Source organism: Asparagus officinalis, chromosome 1 (assembly GCF_001876935.1).
Source record: "Asparagus officinalis chromosome 1, Aspof.V1, whole genome shotgun sequence".
Classification (NCBI taxonomy): domain Eukaryota; kingdom Viridiplantae; phylum Streptophyta; class Magnoliopsida; order Asparagales; family Asparagaceae; genus Asparagus; species Asparagus officinalis.
In genome coordinates, this window is record NC_033794.1 from 4,612,917 (window position 1) to 4,630,807 (window position 17,891).

At 37.3% G+C, this 17,891-nt stretch overlaps 1 protein-coding gene across 2 annotated transcripts; it reads right to left on the reverse strand.

The window, feature by feature from the left end:
- LOC109846715 (outer envelope protein 80, chloroplastic) lies at nucleotides 3,767–17,239 on the reverse strand. Of its 2 annotated transcripts, none has more exons than XM_020415970.1 (17): nucleotides 16,519–17,239; nucleotides 15,365–15,458; nucleotides 14,619–14,701; nucleotides 14,416–14,513; nucleotides 14,241–14,310; nucleotides 11,991–12,084; nucleotides 10,755–10,836; nucleotides 10,609–10,644; nucleotides 8,443–8,596; nucleotides 8,217–8,351; nucleotides 6,680–6,750; nucleotides 6,402–6,480; nucleotides 6,189–6,304; nucleotides 4,969–5,116; nucleotides 4,478–4,547; nucleotides 4,066–4,232; nucleotides 3,767–3,994 (listed from the first exon to the last, which is right to left on the reverse strand). In XM_020415970.1, the coding sequence occupies exons 1-16, from the start codon at nucleotides 17,110–17,112 to the stop codon at nucleotides 4,078–4,080; spliced, it is 2,079 nt and encodes a 692-aa protein (XP_020271559.1). In that variant the 5' UTR covers nucleotides 17,113–17,239; the 3' UTR covers nucleotides 3,767–3,994; nucleotides 4,066–4,077. The 2 variants fall into 2 exon arrangements, with proteins under 2 accessions (XP_020271559.1, XP_020271551.1); XM_020415962.1 differs by having other exon boundaries at nucleotides 3,767–4,000.

Genomic DNA, 17,891 nt, shown 5'->3' on the forward strand with positions numbered 1-17,891 from the left:
GCCTAATCCCCATCAAATTAGGATTTCTTGGGCCGAGTTTTCCTAGTACTTTTCCAAATCTATAATCAGATACTAAATTGGAAATTGGAAAATCTTTCAATTAAAAAATGAAAAAGAGATGGATACTAAATGTTTAACATGTTTCTTTTTGGCTGGAGATATTTTCTACAATTAACTCTGAGATCAAGAGGTAACTTCTATTTTTCTTATTTCGTTTTTTACTTCTTTTATGTGCGTACGTGAGGGTTCGAGCAAGAGAATCAAGAAAATTTTGAGATTTGTCCTGTGATGCCTTCCATCGTTAAGTGGATAAATTGCAGAAAAAGTTTCAAACTAATAAATTTTTGTGGAAAAATATTTATGTTACGCACGCTATCCCATGCTTAAGGTTTATGCAAAAAACTAATGATAAAACAGTGGTTGCGAAAAAAAATTACCGAAAGGGAAGATCCAATAGAATAGTATAATATTAAAGCGTACCCCTTTCTTTTATGCATCTGATGTGATATTCACTTTCTTCTATGTATTGTTTGGTTTCAGCTCAAAGTGGATATATAGTAGAAAGTATAATGAAGCGTACCCTTTTGACGATACAATCTTAAAACAATCATGAAAAAAGTTTTATGCTGGAATTAATTTTGTATACCATGTATTTGAAGAGCTAAAGGTTTCTAATGTGGATAAACTTCTGTCAAAGGATTATAAAATAATAATTTAGATGATGTTAATCAATAGTTGAGTCTCAGATGACAATACATGTTAGCTTTCAATTTGCACACATGAATTCTTTGAGGGTTAGGAGAGTAGTATATAGAATTATGAATGGTTTTAAGTTCTTTTATCCCAATATATTATGAATGGTTTTAGGTTCAGTGTCCAGTTCCCAATAATTTTCATCACTTGGTTTTTAGTAGAGTGACGCTTAACATCTAATACCAAGTGATGAAAATTAAATAATAATTGAAAAAAAAACGCTTTGATGCCTAAGACAAAGTCAATAGTGTCCCATCCTGTAAAGTAAAATGTAAATGTGTTTAAGCTCCTCTTTGTCTTTAGTATATATACCATTTGATATACTGTATAAGAAAGTATCAAATGGTCCTCAATTCATGACATTTAATATGCATCAAAGAGATGTCAATCGATAGATCATCAGACATTGAGATTAGTGTACGAATTCGATCGTTGACATCTGTTTAGTGCACATTAAATACCATATACCATCCCTACTAGATACATGCCAAAAAACCATAGATTACTCTTTGCTTTTCACCAACCCATCGTCGTCTTCCCCCTCTTCCGGCCCCCCCTAACCCCGTGTCTACATCACCTTCGTACGCATGCCTGGCTTCATCATCGGCAACACCATAAGTTTAGCCGTATCAGGACGAAAAATCAAAACAAGGGAAAATTGCTTCTAGCCCTCAAAACAATTACAAGTGTTCCCCCCAACCCCCAAACGATTACAATTTTCCCTTTTTTTCATCCCCTGTCACGTGAGAGGCGGAGCGAGTGCCCGAGGGTGAGATTATCATAGCATGATAATTGCAATGTCCGATTTCAGGCGGTATGTACCTCCACTAACCCTCACGTGTTTAAATGATGCGCACGCGGTGGTTTCCTGCCTCCTCTTCTGAGTATTTATAGTTTTTGCAAATTTTCAAATATGAGGTTTTCTCAACAAAAAAAAGAAAGTAAAACTTTTTCAAAAGAAAAAAAGAGAGACGCGTTTTCGTCAGTTGAGGGAAAAGTTTTTTGTGTTTAGTTGGAATAAACAAAGTTCTTGGGGGTGAATGGGAACCACCCAAAAAACTGTGGGTTTTGTGAAATTTTATCATTTTTTTCAGTTGTTTTACAAGGTGGGAGATCAATGTTTAATCTAATCATGCAAAATTTTAAGTTGGTCTGTACCTTATAGTTTGTTCTGGAGTCTGAAACTTTGGACAACAGTTTCACTTGAATAAAAAAATAGGCCGATTTTACTATTGTCATGTATGAGCATTTTTGTACATTAACAATTGTCTGAAACTGTGGGTTTTGTAGTATTATCTATTAATAAACCCTAAATAGCATTACTTTCTTTCAAGATTATATAAACAAATTTGGCCAAGCCAACGGCACGTGAGCACAGGTACCTCAGGCATTTCTGATATCTTAACACCAGCATAGCTAGCTGCTTATACGTACCGGTCCATCATCAACGGCTGCAAAACCATGACGCTCAAAAAACCCCTCCTCTCTTCTTCTTCATCTTCTTCTTCTTCATTATCATCATCAAGAACATCAAGAACCTCTGACATTGTAAGCTCTCTTCTTGTTCGACTCGAAGATCGCTCCTTTTTGAGGCAAGTATACAGGCTGTGTCACTTTCTTGCTGAGTTGGCTATGGTGTTTCTGTTTCTTTGCGTTTTCAAGCGTTTACCTTCAAGATTTTAGATGAAGGCTTGACGTTTTTATGGTCATGAGAATTTAAGATTTCTAATTGTGAAATTATGTAATTTTGGATGAAGACTTGCGGTTCCGGGCTCTATGCTCATGAATCAGGTAGCTATAGACAGGTTGATTCCTTTAGATTTTTAGATTGACATTAAGATGCTGGGGAGTTGTTTAGGACGTGGTTCTTTATTTATTTTTTCCCCTTCTTTTTTCTTTTTAATTTGTTTCGTGAGCCCTCTTGAAGCCCTTTTGATATGAGAGGAGCACCCTTTAAATGATGGAAATCAGCAGCTTGATGGTAAAAGTTTGTCTGTTTTGTTGATCTTTTTTAAACTAGAGCTACAATTTCCAGTTAAAAAAGATGATTTGTTCAGCTTTCCAAAATCAATAATTTGTGGGGTAGTTTTGTAAATATTAAGATTTAGGAGGGTAGCTTCATAAATCTCGAAAATCGATGATTCGTGCAATAGTATTGTAAACATGTAGATTTAGGAGGATAGCTTCATAGATACAAATGGTTTAAGGAGCATTATACAAATAGCCCATCTAAATTTCCGGGGGTACACTATTTGTTATAAGTGCAAGTATGGATTTGGTTGGCTGGCATACTTTCTTTAAATAAAAAGGATTAGATTGCAATTAAACAGCAACAGTGTATTCTTTAATTAATACCCCACTTTGTACGAATTACCTTATATTAACATTTTTCGAAGAACAAGAACCAGAATTCTCGATTACGTCCAACCTGCAAGATCCCCCTATGACAAGGGAGCTGTTTGGGATGCCCACGTCACAAACTGCACAATGACGCTAAATGGACAAATAAGAGCCCAAAATCTGAGCCACCAAACATGGAAGAGATTGCAGCAACATAACGTGCTAGGAAAACACTACAGGCACACCCTCAACCAAACCTTAATGCACACCCCCTCTCTCACCTACAGTACACAAGACACCGTGCACTGTAGCTGAGAGAGGGAGTGTGCCCCAAGATGTGGTTGGGGGTGTGCCTGTAGTGTTATTGGAGCAACAACAGCTGATGTCGAGAACTCCGATAACAAGAGCGAGCATAGAGCCTCCTCAGCGTACCCCCCCCCCCCCAAGATCAGAAGGATTTATACACCTCCAGGAGCGCCCCCGCCACCGCGTATGATTTTGTTAGTCCAGCTATTCAGCAAAGGCCAACCGAAAGAAATTATGATGGGAATCAAAATGAAGACGATGTTGCCTACAGAGAACTGGAGATGGTGCTCAGATTCAAGACGCCAATGCTTCTCATCATGGGTTTGATGAGGACCAACAGGCTCCGTAGCGCACAAGGTAATTTAGATACTAGTTTCAGAAACCTCTTCATTCTCTCTTTAAAAAAAAATAGAAACAAACTGGAACCATATTACACTGAGCTAAGGCTTAGCATCACATCTGGGCTTTTTACCAGATAAAATTGTCAAGAATAATTTACTATTTGTGCTCCTTCGATAATACTGTATGCCAATAAAACTGGTAAAATTTGCAATGGCAAAACCCTCAGCAAGTTTACAGCTAGCTCACCATCCATCTGAATCTACAAAAACGGCTTTATATCCACTTGAAAACAGTGTCAAGAAGGAAAAATGTGAAGAAACAAACCTCAACAAAGGCTCAGTTACGATGCCCCACCCCAAAGTGAAACCTTCGAGCATGTCTATCATTCAAGGCATATTCTAGCCTGAGAGGGCCCAGTGGTGAGTCTATGCGTATACCTAACCCATATCCATAACCTGATCCTGGCTTCCCTCGAGCTCCAGCAGGATCACCTGGTACCAGAAACAATATGACTCACTTCTAAAGAAAATACCGTGAGCGCTTCAAATTTTAAATACATTAACATAAAGAAAATTGAAATGCATAAAGCATGCAACAGAGAGGAGAAAGAATAATACAGATAGACTCAATTCAGGTTAATAATGTGATGGATCCTTTCCCCATGTAAGCTCTTAACTTTTGAGGAAAGAGAGTACAGCAAAAACAAAGGATAAATTATCTGCATATTAAGGCATACCAGGTACAGTTGCACCTGATCCGAGATCACTTCCATAATCAGCAAATAGAACACCTTCTACTGGTCCATACTGCAAAAGAGGAAAAAAAAAGGAAAATAAATCAGAAAAGAGCAATATTCCTTCTGCTAACCAAATATAACTATCATCTGCTGCAGAATTTAATTGCAAAAAATAACAAATGCTAATGTTCAGACTTGAATCACGGTGACAAGACTCAAGATACAAAATTTTCACACATAACAAAATTGTGTTTATTTGCTTCCATAAAAGTCTCAAGTACCAAAATCATTGGATAACTGGATGTGGATAAAAGGTTGTCTTAAGCTGAAATTGAAGAAATTTAACTTTTCTGCATGTTTATGACTTGCATTGCATTTTTTTTGGGTGAATAAATTTTCTACATTAACATTCTAGTTAACAAAATAAGGAAAAAAGATATATGCAAAAATGGAATATTTTTAAATTTAAAAAGAAAAAGTTAACGCCCTACCAAGGGAAATGAAAGTTCCCCACTGCCAACAGCGTATGAACGGCCAGAACCCACAGCACCTTCTTCATAGCCTCTAACACTGTTGGTCCCACCAATTGCAAACGCTTCGTGGGGAGGAAACCTTCCCGCCACGTGACCACCAGATAAGCTACATGAGGGGGAAAAACACAGATAAATAGAATGTACATTAAAAGAAGATAGTACCTTATTCAAATTGTTTAAAAAAGCAAACATGTGACAGGTACAAATAAGACATCTGCAAGAACATTCAGTGGGATGCAAAGTGAAGACCTCAATTAAGTAAATACTTGAAACTTTCAATAACATCAAAATTCACATAACATTTACGTTTTTGCTTACCTCAATTTTTTTAGCTTTAGGATCTGTTTTCTCTTGGTAATGGCACAATTAAGACTAAGATTGGGGAACTAACTTCGCATAGAAAAACATAAAACTTAGTCATGGATTTTCTTAGGTAAATGAATGAGATGGGCATAGTTTACAACATAATTTTTTCAAAGCAACTCGCCAGCAGTCAGCAGATCCTCCCTTTTTTCACCTTCGTTGCCCCAGTGTCAGACTAAGATTGTGAAACTAGTTGCAGAGAAAGAAACTAGTAACATCATACTTATTCATGGGCATTCTTAGGCAAATGAATGTGATGAAAATGGTGTATTACTTAACGTTTTCAAAGCAACTCATCAACCTATACTCCCCCTTTTCACCTTCACTTAAAGATGAAAGCAATTTTCAGAGCAAGGAAGCACCCAGAAAACTTATAATATACTAAGGGAGGTACTAGTTTCAGAATGGTCGTTTCAGCCATTGCCAGCTTGACAGGCGACACCATCCCCGAGCTATTTGACAAACAAGACCATTGTCCCAAAGGAAAGAAGTTAATGCTTTCTCCAGTTAGAATTTATTACATTTAATCAATATGACTCCGAATATCTTTCCTGGTAAGATAGCTTCTCAAATAGAATAGTGATTACGGCTTTCGTTCCCAGTAAAATTTGTGATGCTCATAATTTTATTTCTACAATGGATTACAGCATGTTGAAGAAGAAAAATATGTTATTGCACTTAAAGAACTTTCGAGATGAACCGAAAGATTGTGACAGATACTAACACAAAAATGATTATATCCTATTATGCATATTTTCGAATGCTAGAAAATGGAAACGCTGCTCATGCCAACAGAGTATGACAGGATACATTACCTAAATAGCAGTCGAGCAGGACCAACTTCTACTCCCTGCCGGGCACGAGCAGTTGCTCTGTTAAAACAGAGCCACTCAGGTAAAACAGGAAGTCCTTGCTCCACATTGAAGGCAAGCTGCAATATAGAGGTCGCATAGTAAATGAGACAGGAACCAGTGGATTATGTACTCTTTAATGAATTACATTAAAAAAGGAGGAGCAAAATAACTTGCCATTGAGGCCCCATGATCGCCAGAACCAGTATATATGCTTTCAAGTTTGGCAATTAGCATGTCATCATGAGTATTGCCACTGCAACATACACAAACAGAACCAAACTTATCAAAATTGAATCTAGAAATTTGAACAAAGACATAAGGGAAAGAAACATATAAAAGCAATATCTGATCTTAGAAACAATAATTGAATCTAGAAATCTCAACAAAGAAATAAAAGGGGAAAGAAAATATATAAGCAATATCTGATCTCAGAAATGATATTGATAATACACCTTGCAGTTAAAGGGCTGTTGTAGAAATCTCTGATGATTGGAGCTCCACCGTCATCATGAGCACCAGCACGCTAAGAAAATCACTCCATAAATTTGAAGTATTCCAAGAAATAGAATGCAGCAAAAACAATGAGGAAATAGGGAAATAAGCACAGGTTTTACCACATGGTCCAAAGCAATAATGTAACCCGAGAAAATGCAGGATTTAGGATAAAAGTAACTGGAAGAACGATCATACCATGAAAAAAGTCACACTAAAGGATCAAGTCAGCTATAGAACACTACCATAATAACCGATATTAAAAAAATGAGAGGATCTTAAACTTGAATGTGGAAGCTACCAATAGAGTAAAAATATCACTAAGCACTCTTCTTTTTCCAAGTTTGGATGAGGCAGTTATAGATACTTTCGTAAAGAAGCTGTAAAAATTAGAGGAGCAGATAAAAGAGGTATATAAGAGCCAGTAAGCCACAGACATTGTCAAGGTGAAAGAATAACGAACAAATTCAGAATAAGTAAGAGTAACGAACAAAGAACAGCAACCACAAGTGAGTTGAAATTCGGCCACCTCACAGCATTTGTCATAAAACAGAACCCTATCCGTGTCAGTTGGTAGTATAGAAAACTCAGTTGTTCTCTCTTAATACCTCAGATAAGTGACTCCAGATATACCAGAATACACAAACTTGTCTTCCGTAAAAGTTAAAATGTAAGAATACCCAAAATGATGTTGTTTTGAGTATATTTGCCCACGGGTCCAATGGTCACAAAAATTAAAGTTTTTTTCAGAAATAAAACAAATCGTATCACTAGATCGATGAGTAAATGAACCGCAAACCACATGTTTTTGATACAACATATACTAGACCACAAAGATTACAAGATACGGTTAGACCATGAAGTAAGAGGAGCAGCAGCAGCAGGAGAGAAGGGGGTGAAGATTAGAGTTTAAGATATGTAGCAGGAGAAAGCTCCTCCTATGGCCACAAAACTCTGGTACACGATACATATACAAATTATACACTCATATGCTTCACTGCCACAGAGGCAAAAGCATATGGGCAGTAAATGAGGCTTAACTCCAAACGAACCTATTTTAAACAAGGGGAAAATGAACAAAACAAAGAGTTCATTTCATGTGACACTACTCATTGCTGCTATTCGCTCAAGCCCTATTACATTTTGTGCACTGAAATATGAACCCTTCATAATAGTTACCAATCAGATGTTGATTACCATAACCATGACCTCTTCATGTACAGCAAATTCCAAATACTTGAGGATCAAACATATGACATCAACTCGTGCATCCATGAGTCACTGACAAAAGAAAAGTGCTCGCTTTCACCATAACAATAAATATGCAAGTTTTAGACAACTTGTTCTGATATATATCAGACGGGTTAAGAGCTCAAATCCCATGCAAACTACACAGTTAACTGGGAACTAAAGGAGAAACAAAATAGAAACTGTGCAAGTATGTAAATGATGCTATAAGAAGGCCTGAAACTGGAAAACAATCACGGAATATCATACCTGAAATATGAGCCCAGCAGTTCCATTCCATTTTGGCCTGAAAGGTCGACTGAATTCAATTCCACCTGAGACCCGCCTAATTGTTACACCGCCTCCTTGATTTCCATGCACAAGTGTTCCTGGAGTCTTTGAATTCTGGTACAAGAAGAAAATAAAGAATAAAAAAACAAACATTAACACAAATGTCACATCAAGGAATTCACTGTCTTCTCTGAATTTTGACCACCTGAATCATAATTGATCTGGATGTCCTTTTATTATCTCCTTGAATCCATGGATCAATATAATTTATTCGAAAAAGGGAATCAACTTGGCCCCTTTCTACTGAAAGATTAAGTTTTTGATTTCTCCCAAAAACATTCCTATGAGAATATGTAAAGCTGCAAATAAATATAAAACATGAGTTAAGCATACAATGAATTTCTGATGTATGTACGTATGTATTTGTGCGTGCGTGTAGGAAGGGGAGCAAGGAACTCGCACCACAATTGACATCAAATCAGTTTTACTGTTACTACAGTTTCTAGTAGGCAAGGACAGACACTTTAATAGTAAGCACTTGAAGGGAAAGATTTTGGCACACACTTATTAGCAATTTACATATCTCTAGAGCTTTTGGGCCAAAATGCTGCTATTTATCATTATCCTAAGGTTTTTGGCCTACATATGGCCTTCCTTAGACTTGAGTAACTCATTGTTAATAGCTCTTAAGTGGACACAATCCCGTTCTGACATGATTTGCATACAAAGGAAACTGAAATAGAAAGGTTTATGACAGAAGACTTCTTTATCTTCAAGATTAAGGTTTTTACAGACTATTGCATCCCACGACTTATTAAAAATAACTTATCACATGAAAAGGAATAACATCAAGTAAGCAACCCAAACACTGCTGTGACTCTAGCAATCAAAACAAATTGAATTTCAGTATCACTTCCTCAGAAATCCTAGCACCAAAAAAGGATTCCACTCTGATTTTGAATAGTTCCTCGTTTCAGGATTTGAAAGAAAAAACATAAGCTAAACACGCAATAGGAGAAATTAATATCACTGTATGAAGGAGAAAGTGTTAACCTTTGGGTTAATGCAGGTTTTTCTTCATGTATGCAAAAGAGAATTGAGGTGATCTTTTATTTCTTTTATTTTTTATTTTTTTTTGGGTCCATAGCATCCTAACGTGTTAAGTCTATTCATTCTTAGGTTACACTCCTAACTTTCTAGCAGTAGAAGAAACATCTCTAAAAACAAGTACATTATAGATTTCCTTATTCTCCCCAGAGCACATGAAGTACCACCACAACAGTAGGTTTTTCTCAATGGCGGAGACAGAAAAATTCATAATTGTGGTGTCTATATATATATATATATATATATATATGGAGAACCTTGGTACCAAGTTCTTTCATTGAACTTGGTAGTGATGTGGAGAAATCTGGCTCCTACATCACTCCTCGAAAATAGAGCATCTATTTTGGAGTAGGTGAAAAGTGATTGAGGCTCTATTTTCGAGGCGTGATATAGGGGTCAGATCTCTCCACATCACTACCAAGTTCAATGGAGAAACTTGGTACCAATGTTCTCTCTCTCTCTCTCTCTCTCTCTCTCTCTCTCTCTCTCTCTCTCTCTCTATATATATATATATATATATATAGAGAGAGAGAGAGAGAGACGGTATTAAGATATATAACTAAATATAATTACAATTGACATGTACATGTCTCCACGTTTTTAAATTGTTTCATAATAGCCTTATTTGAAATGCCACTAAATACATTTTCAATGGGAACCTCTTTTACTTTTTAAAAGTTTGATGTCAGCTCTTTGATATGTGGTGATTTGGGTCATTTAAGTTCATGGGTCCTAGGGTCACTTTATCTTTAGATTTCGCCGGTTAAGGGTTGATTGGTCACTACCCAATACTCAAATAATTAAGAGTGTCGCTTTACATCATAAGCTCACATATACTTATTTGATTGTATGATTTAGGGTGGCGTCACTTGACACCACCCTCTACACACTAGCTCCACCCCTGGTTCTGTCGCCCTGATGTCAACCTCCAAGTTTTGGTGTCAAATTCCTTGCTGAGGAAACTATGGACAACAAGGGGATCCCACAAACAACCTCGTCAACGGGTGATAGGGATCCTACCAACATGGTATGCAGTCTATAGGGATCCTACCAACATGGTATGCAGTCTATGCTCATGCAACCAGGGTACACGGTGAATCATTAATCACAAGTGATATGTGATGCTACATGGTTTTAGGAATTCAGAAAAAAAAATTAATTACAGAATGAATAAAAGTCAATGTGTGTCAGAAAAAGATCATTTATGAAAAAAATACTCAGATTTTAGGCACAGAAACAAACAAAACAGGATATTTCTACTGACCTTCCAATGAGTCCTGAGAGAGGGCCGTTTGCTATCCTGCATGTTGTGCACCAATTGATTAGCACAATAACAAGAACGAACCTAACAAGCTAAAAAGAAAGGTAGCTGATGTATCAAACATAAATGCTTTCCTTGTCAACACTTACCCACTGGAAATACCACCCCCAGCAGAGAAACCACCGCTAGGGCGTTCGACAAGATTCATCACGAGATCTACCTTACCAGTATCTGCAAAATCTCGTTCTAAATATTATTACTGCTTAATAAAATAGCATATAGGGCAGCATCTAGTAAGCTATTTATTCTGGAATAGAATAAAACTATAATGACAACTTGCAGTATCAGTAAAACTGGCAAGCGGAATCGAATTGATACTGTATGCCAGTGCTTTGAATTATACCCTAGGGTCCAAATAATCAAGTTGGCTCCGTAGAACCAAGTATAAACAAAATGTTGACTACACAACCTGAACACCTCTGCATCCGCCTAGCGTAAATAAATAAATAGTTTAGGAACTGTCTTTTGTAGTGACTGACCCTGTTAAGTTATCATCAGTGTTGGTTTTTATGAAGTTCTACCACTAACGTGTTCTTTGCTATCTGCAGAAAGCCAACATATTCAGTATTTGATTACAATAACAAATAAATTTTGAGTGCCGTTTGGTCTTCAAGACTTCAACATATGTCATTTCTTTCTTCTAACTTTATTCCACTTTTCATATACCAGATAACATCATGATTTATCCATCTGCATATGATTAGTATATAATCACAAGCTGGGGAGAGCTTGTGGAATTCTAACTATTGGGTTTACAGAATCTAGTTCTTGGAAAATTAAATTGCAACAGAATATTCTGAATTTTGAAATAAAACTGGATATTGATTCAAATTCTTATTACTGACCCTGTAAAAGTATCCTACTTCTGAACATGAAAAGAAACAAGATAGTGTATCAAGAAATAATGGCATAATCTGATCAACTTTCAGAGCAAATCCAGATAACTGAATTCATCCACAAGAGGATTGTATAAACACGATACATAAACACGATGCAAAACAAAACATCAATGAAGTTCCTTACTTATAAGGTTATGTCATAGTCCACTCATGTCAAGACACTGATAAACAAAAGAAAATTTTTGGACTATATTGGATACATTCCGTGCTTGTGATGTGCATCCCCTATAAGGAAGAGAGTGGTGTCATCCAACTTATTCATTCATATCATCAACAAACATCAAATTTCATGAACCCGTATCAATTAAATTAATCTTTCAGACTGTTACGAAAGAAGTATGATAAAAGAACCTGCCGATACAAACAAATATTAAGAACTATGTAGGTTAGCTAGGAAAACAAAAGAAACAGGAAAATGAAACTCGCCTCCAGCAGGCTGTGGAATAATGGACACATCCTCCATAATACCCATAGTTAAAATTGTTTCCACGTCTCTTTTACCTTGCAGCAAACTGTAAACCTACACATAATCGTTTTAGCTTAGAAAAACTTAATTAAGACGCTGACAATAGCACAACCAAAAAATTGACTTATGAAGATTTATCAAAAGTACTCTTCACTCTTGCAAGACAAGCAAAACTGGATGTTATAGTATTTCAAAACTAATACTAGCATGTAACCATCAGTGAAATTTCCCTAGACAGTAGCAGATATACATATATATTTCTAATAAAAAAGAACAAGTGAAAAAATTCAAAAGGATCATTCTAATGTTGGGAGGGAATGTGTCGTGTGCACGCGTGTGAGGGAGAAGGAGAGGGGAGGGAGAGGGACGGAGGGGTGGGGCATTTTTCTAGGGTTGGCTCTGTTTAGGCTATTAGTTGACTCGAGGGTGCATAATCACATGCACCTAGTAACTTCACAGAATGAATCACATAAGATTAACAGGCTTTAAAATAACCTACCCTCTCACCTTTTCAAACTATAAGATGCTTTCTTCGTAGACAAAGGAACAACCAGAACAGCTATGATCATGCCTTTAAAACCAAAAAAACATTTTTGTCTGCTGGCCCCACAGGCCGAAAAACACATGCATAGGGGTGCCAAACGGTTCGGATTTATCCAAACCGATCCACATCCGTATCCGAACGGATGCGGATACGGTAAGCTTTTTTTAAAACCGGATAGATACGGTTTCGGATATGGATCTGGTTTCGGATTTTTTTTCGGATACAGATATGAGGGTTGTGGATATGAGGGTTGTGGATACGGATATCCGCAATTTAATAAACATAAAAGACTCGGGTTGTATCCAAAGTTGTAAACCCATAACCGCTAACCCAAAACCCAACTATAAAACTAAGTTAGAAAACCCGAGCCGCCACTTATTCAACTCCAACCTCCCACAATCCCACTCAATTCCACAACCGACAGTCCCGACTCCAGAGTTCGTCGGCGTCGGCGTCACAGCCGGCCGAGTTCGCCTAGCGAAGTTGCAAACCCGCCGGCATCGTTCGTCCCGACTCTCGAGGTCGCCTCGGCCAGCCCGTGTCGTCACCTAGTCAGATCCCGCTTCGGTCAGTTCGCCTGTCGTCGTCAGATCTTTTTTGTAGTAAGATAACTACAGTAACTTTATCTCTCCTGCTACTAATCCATATGATAATGTTGCCTTTTCCTTTTAAGTGCTATTTTTGTTGTTAATTTGCTCCTTTTTGGTCATGTAGCAATGTAGCATATACCATTTGCTAATCCATGGCTTATAAAGTTCCTCTGAGCATGTTGCTAAGGCTGCATTGAATGTTAAATTGCTCTTTAGTATCATAGGTCTTGATGAGGTTAGAACTAGAACTGTGAGGTGAGAGACAATAGTGAAGACCAGTTTTATAGGCATTTAATTAAGGATTTTGCCAAGAAAGTTTGGTTTGTATTTGGCATTTTATTAGGGCTTGTATGTAGGATGAGAAGGAATGTACACAAAATGATTCCATAATGACTTCGCCCTTTCAGACTTGTATTATATTTTTATCATTTGCGACCACATACATTTATGCAAGGAGAAGCCTACAACCACATACATTTTTTTATCATTTGCGACCACATACATTTATGCAAGGAGAAGCCTACAACCACATACATTTACCCATTTGGTTGTAATTTACACATACATTTATGCAAGGAGAAGCCTACAACCACATACATTTACCCATTTGGTTGTAATTTATACATAGGTGTACTAATTCATATCTGATTCATATCCATATGTCGAATATCCATTTCATATCCGTGATCATACCCGATCCGATTCTCAAATATCTGAACCGTATCCGTTTCCGATAAGTGCGGATATGGTGAAGTTTTTTTCTTACCGAAGGTAATCCGTATCCGTATCCGTTTATAAAAAGCGGATATAGATATGGTAAGTGTCATATCTGAACCGTATCCGCTCCGATAACACCCCTACATATGCAGGTCCTTAAGCAATGAAATAATTATAAGCTGACCGTCCAACAAAATAAGCCTTTTTCTTTAAAATACAAAAAGGAAATAAAAAAGGAAAATAACAAAGAAAATATTCATTTGAATGTTTCTAGCAATTTAATTGTGAGATGAGAATATATATATATATATAGCAACTTGATGACAAGAAAATAGAAAAGGAATGGTTTGATCACCAACCTGTCCCTTCTTTGTTGTGAGTTGTCTAAGTATAGTCTCCGGCTTCGTCTTCCCCACCGTTGGTTCACCACTGTATAAAGTAAAAGATTAATATAATATCATGGTATATATCAAGGTTTATAGATGCTATATCAACTTGGAAAGCATAGGTGCAAATCAGGGATTTGGTTCTTACGTTTTTCTGTCAAGGAAACGTAGTGTTATGTTATTAACCTCAGCTTCAGCAACTTGCAGTCTAAGGATTCCGCCAGAAAGGATCTCAATGTCTGAAACCTAAAGAACAATTGCATATAATTTATACAGTTCAAATAATGCCAGCATTGAGAAAACAAGAAGTGGATTCACAAGCCAATATAAAAATGGAGATGAGGCACCAACCAAACCAAATAGCCCACGGTCAGCATACCACCCATTGATAGATTTGATCACCTCGTCCAAATGTCGTATATTTACTATTTTTCCTGCATTACTTGACGCCAAAAACTTGATTCAATAACAATCTGACATTGACGCCCTTTAACAAATCACATGTTCTCTTCAATTCCTTTTTAGCTTGTTTTATCAGAATGACTTAAACTCCTTTTTCACCACACTAAAGAGACACATTAAAGGCCAATGCTGAATAGGGAACATTAGCTAGTCAAGCCAATGAAAGAAATGATTTGACACGGTCTCAATATGAGATATAAAACAAATGGTGAAAAGCAGGAAGATAATGCTAAGCTCAAGAGCCACATAAGTAACAAGTCATTGAATAGCAAAGGTTTCATTTCTGAATAATCAACTCTGTTAAGCACTAATGTCCTATGACGACATGACGTGACAGACATACATAGCGAACACGATATTTTTGTTGTGTCGTTATCATCTTGCAAGTGTATGTGATGAATATGTTGTCTATAGAGGTGTTGCATCATGTCTTTCCCACGTTGGCATGTCCATGCTTCTTAGAATGCACTTGCTGGCTTAATGGGCGTCACTTCAGGAGTTTTCCTCCTAATTGACTGTCAATGCCTCAATGGTGACATAATAGGGTGCTTGGGTAAATAAAAATAAGCTGTTTGGGGTGTCTAAGGCATAAAACTCACATAATTAAAAGGATGAGAGCTCCTTGATGAACTTACCATATCGATCACCAAATGCATTCTCCAAAAAGTTTGCTGGAAGTACACTTGCTCCCTCACATATCAACCCTTGGAACTCTTGATTAGGTTCTACCTTGTACCATCACAAGCCAATCAGAAAGTTATGTTGTGCTGTACCCTTGGAACTCTTGATTAGGTTCTACCTTGTACCATCACAAGCCAATCAGAAAGTTATGTTGTGCTGTATTAAAATAATTGTTGAAAAGGTTATGCACATCTCAAAAATGATATCATGATAAACAAAATACGTGAAAGAAAAAAGTCAAAGCAATATAGAATATCATAATAGATTGGCAATACATGCTCGATAAGTCAATTGAAAAGATCTAGGGTTTGCATATCGTTAATATGAACAATGAAACCCTGTAAGATGCTTACAAAGTAACTAAATAACCAGGAGTAAGTGTCCTTAAGGTCACGATCACACTAGACTATGGTATTTGCTAAAGAGTTTGTGAACTACAGTATCGTTATTGACTTATTGTTCGATGTATCGAGTATTTTAAACAAGATTTAGGCTTAGCAAGTGGCAGTGATATGAAGTCTCGGGCCATTGAACCAGGTATTGTGATATCTATCAAATGGCCACAAAAGATGTTCATTTTGATTATGGACGCAAGACATAGGCGCCAGCGTGTAGCAAAATATTTCATGCCCATAGCCAGCCCATATGAAGATTTTTCTGTGGAGAAGCACAGTGGCCATAGCGAGAACTTGGCTACTAAATTTAATATCAGATTGAAAATTCAGACTAAATCCTCAGCAATTCTAACTTGAGAATTGAAATGTAACAAACCAATTTAAAGACCATGATCAACCAGCTAGATGTGAAAGGTGACACCTACGTATATATCTTTAGTACTCTCTTGTTGGAGTTTAACTCTGGTTCAATTAAGGTAGAACACAGCTGCTCGGGTCACAAATTTAACATGTTATCTGTCTAACATGCAGGTCAGTCCAAGCTGGGTCAGCTACAAACCCAGCCAACTTGCATCCTTCATGCAAGTAACTAAAAATCTCAATTTACTAACTAATACATATTCACATCCATAAACATTTTTCAAACTGTCATTTCCCACAACTCAAAGTACATCTGGTAGTCAATGTTTCAAAACTAAATAGAAGAATAATACCTGAAACACCAATCTGATTCCATCCCTAGTGTCAACAGCAACCGGCATACATGACGAAAACAACCCGCTCTGCACAATCCTATGCACATCCTCCTGCACCTCCTTCACCGTCAAGGCCGAGTTCGGCCTGCAAGCTTTAATCGTCGAGGCCGCCACATCCTCAAGATCTTTCCTCTCCATAACCTCCCCATCCTTGTTCCTTATCAGAACCTCACTGATCAAAACCCTCTCTTCGTCGTCCTCCCTCTTCCTAGCAATGGCCAGTGATGATGAGCACAGAATAGAGCTAGGCCCCCGCTTGAAGAGGTTGATAATGGAATCTTTGGCTCTCTGGAGGTGAGAGGATAGATTTTGATGGGCAAAGGGGAGGGACGAAGGGAAAGGGTTAGGGAATTGGGGTTTAGGGATTTCGATTGAGGAGGAGGTGAATTCGATTTCTAGGGTTTTATTAGGGTTTTCCGAGGTTTTTGAGGTGTCGATTTGAAGTCCTCTCGCGAGGTTTTTGACGGAATCCTGAGCTCTCTGGAGATGAAATGAGAGGTTTTGGTGGGCAAAAGGGAGGAAAGAAGGGAAGGGGTTAGGGTTTTGAGACATCTCTAGGGTTTTCCTAGGGCTTCTCGAGGGTTTTGCGAGGCTTTTGATGGATTCGCGAGCTCTTAGAAGATGAAAGGAGGGATTTTGGTGGCGCGAAATGGGAGAAAGTAGCGGAAAGGCGTTACGCGGTTCTTGAGAATCGCTTTGCTGCTGGAGGAGATGTCGGCCATTGATGGATCTTGGGGAAGAAAAGCTAGCGTTCGATGACGAGAGAGCTAGGGTTCTCCGCCATCGACGACGGTGAGTTGAGGTTTTGTGCTCAGAGTTGGGAGCAGGGGTTTTCCGCCATTAACGGGGCTGGTTAGTGGGTCGGATCGGTTGCGGGTATAAACTATTGACCCGATTTTAAGAGTTGTGGGCTCTACTGACGCATAGGGGTGGAAATGAACCAAATAATTAATAAATGGTTCGATAATTGTTCGAATAACTATTCGATCATATTCGATTCGGTAGTTCATTTACCACTAAACAAATATTTTTTAGTATTCGGGTTTACTAAAGAATAGAATTTAACCAGATGTATATTCGATTCGTTTATCTATTAAATATTCGCTTAAAATTTGATCACAACTTATTATTTGTATTATTACACATATGATGTTAAATTTTTAACTCGTTTACCATTGTTACTTAAGTTTTATGTACTGATTTTAAGACTTAAATAATCTTAAATCCATTTTCTAATTAAAATTTTGATTAAAATATATATACATCATATATTATAAAGGAATAATTTTTATTTATGAATTTTAATACTATTTGGAAATCAAATTCTTTAG

What these genes read in the sequence shown, in the direction of transcription:
- LOC109846715 (XM_020415970.1), bottom strand. Translation starts at nt 17,112, where the DNA reads ATGTCTCAAAACCCTAACCCCTTCCCTTCTTTCCTCCCTTTTGCCCAC. An exon ending in GAATCAGATTGGTGTTTCAG is followed by an intron (nt 15,459 to 16,518) that starts GTATTATTCTTC and finishes TGATGGTACAAG; the next exon opens with GTAGAACCTAATCAAGAGTT. An exon ending in CTCTCAGGACTCATTGGAAG is followed by an intron (nt 8,597 to 10,608) that starts GTCAGTAGAAAT and finishes ATTTATTTGCAG; the next exon opens with CTTTACATATTCTCATAGGA.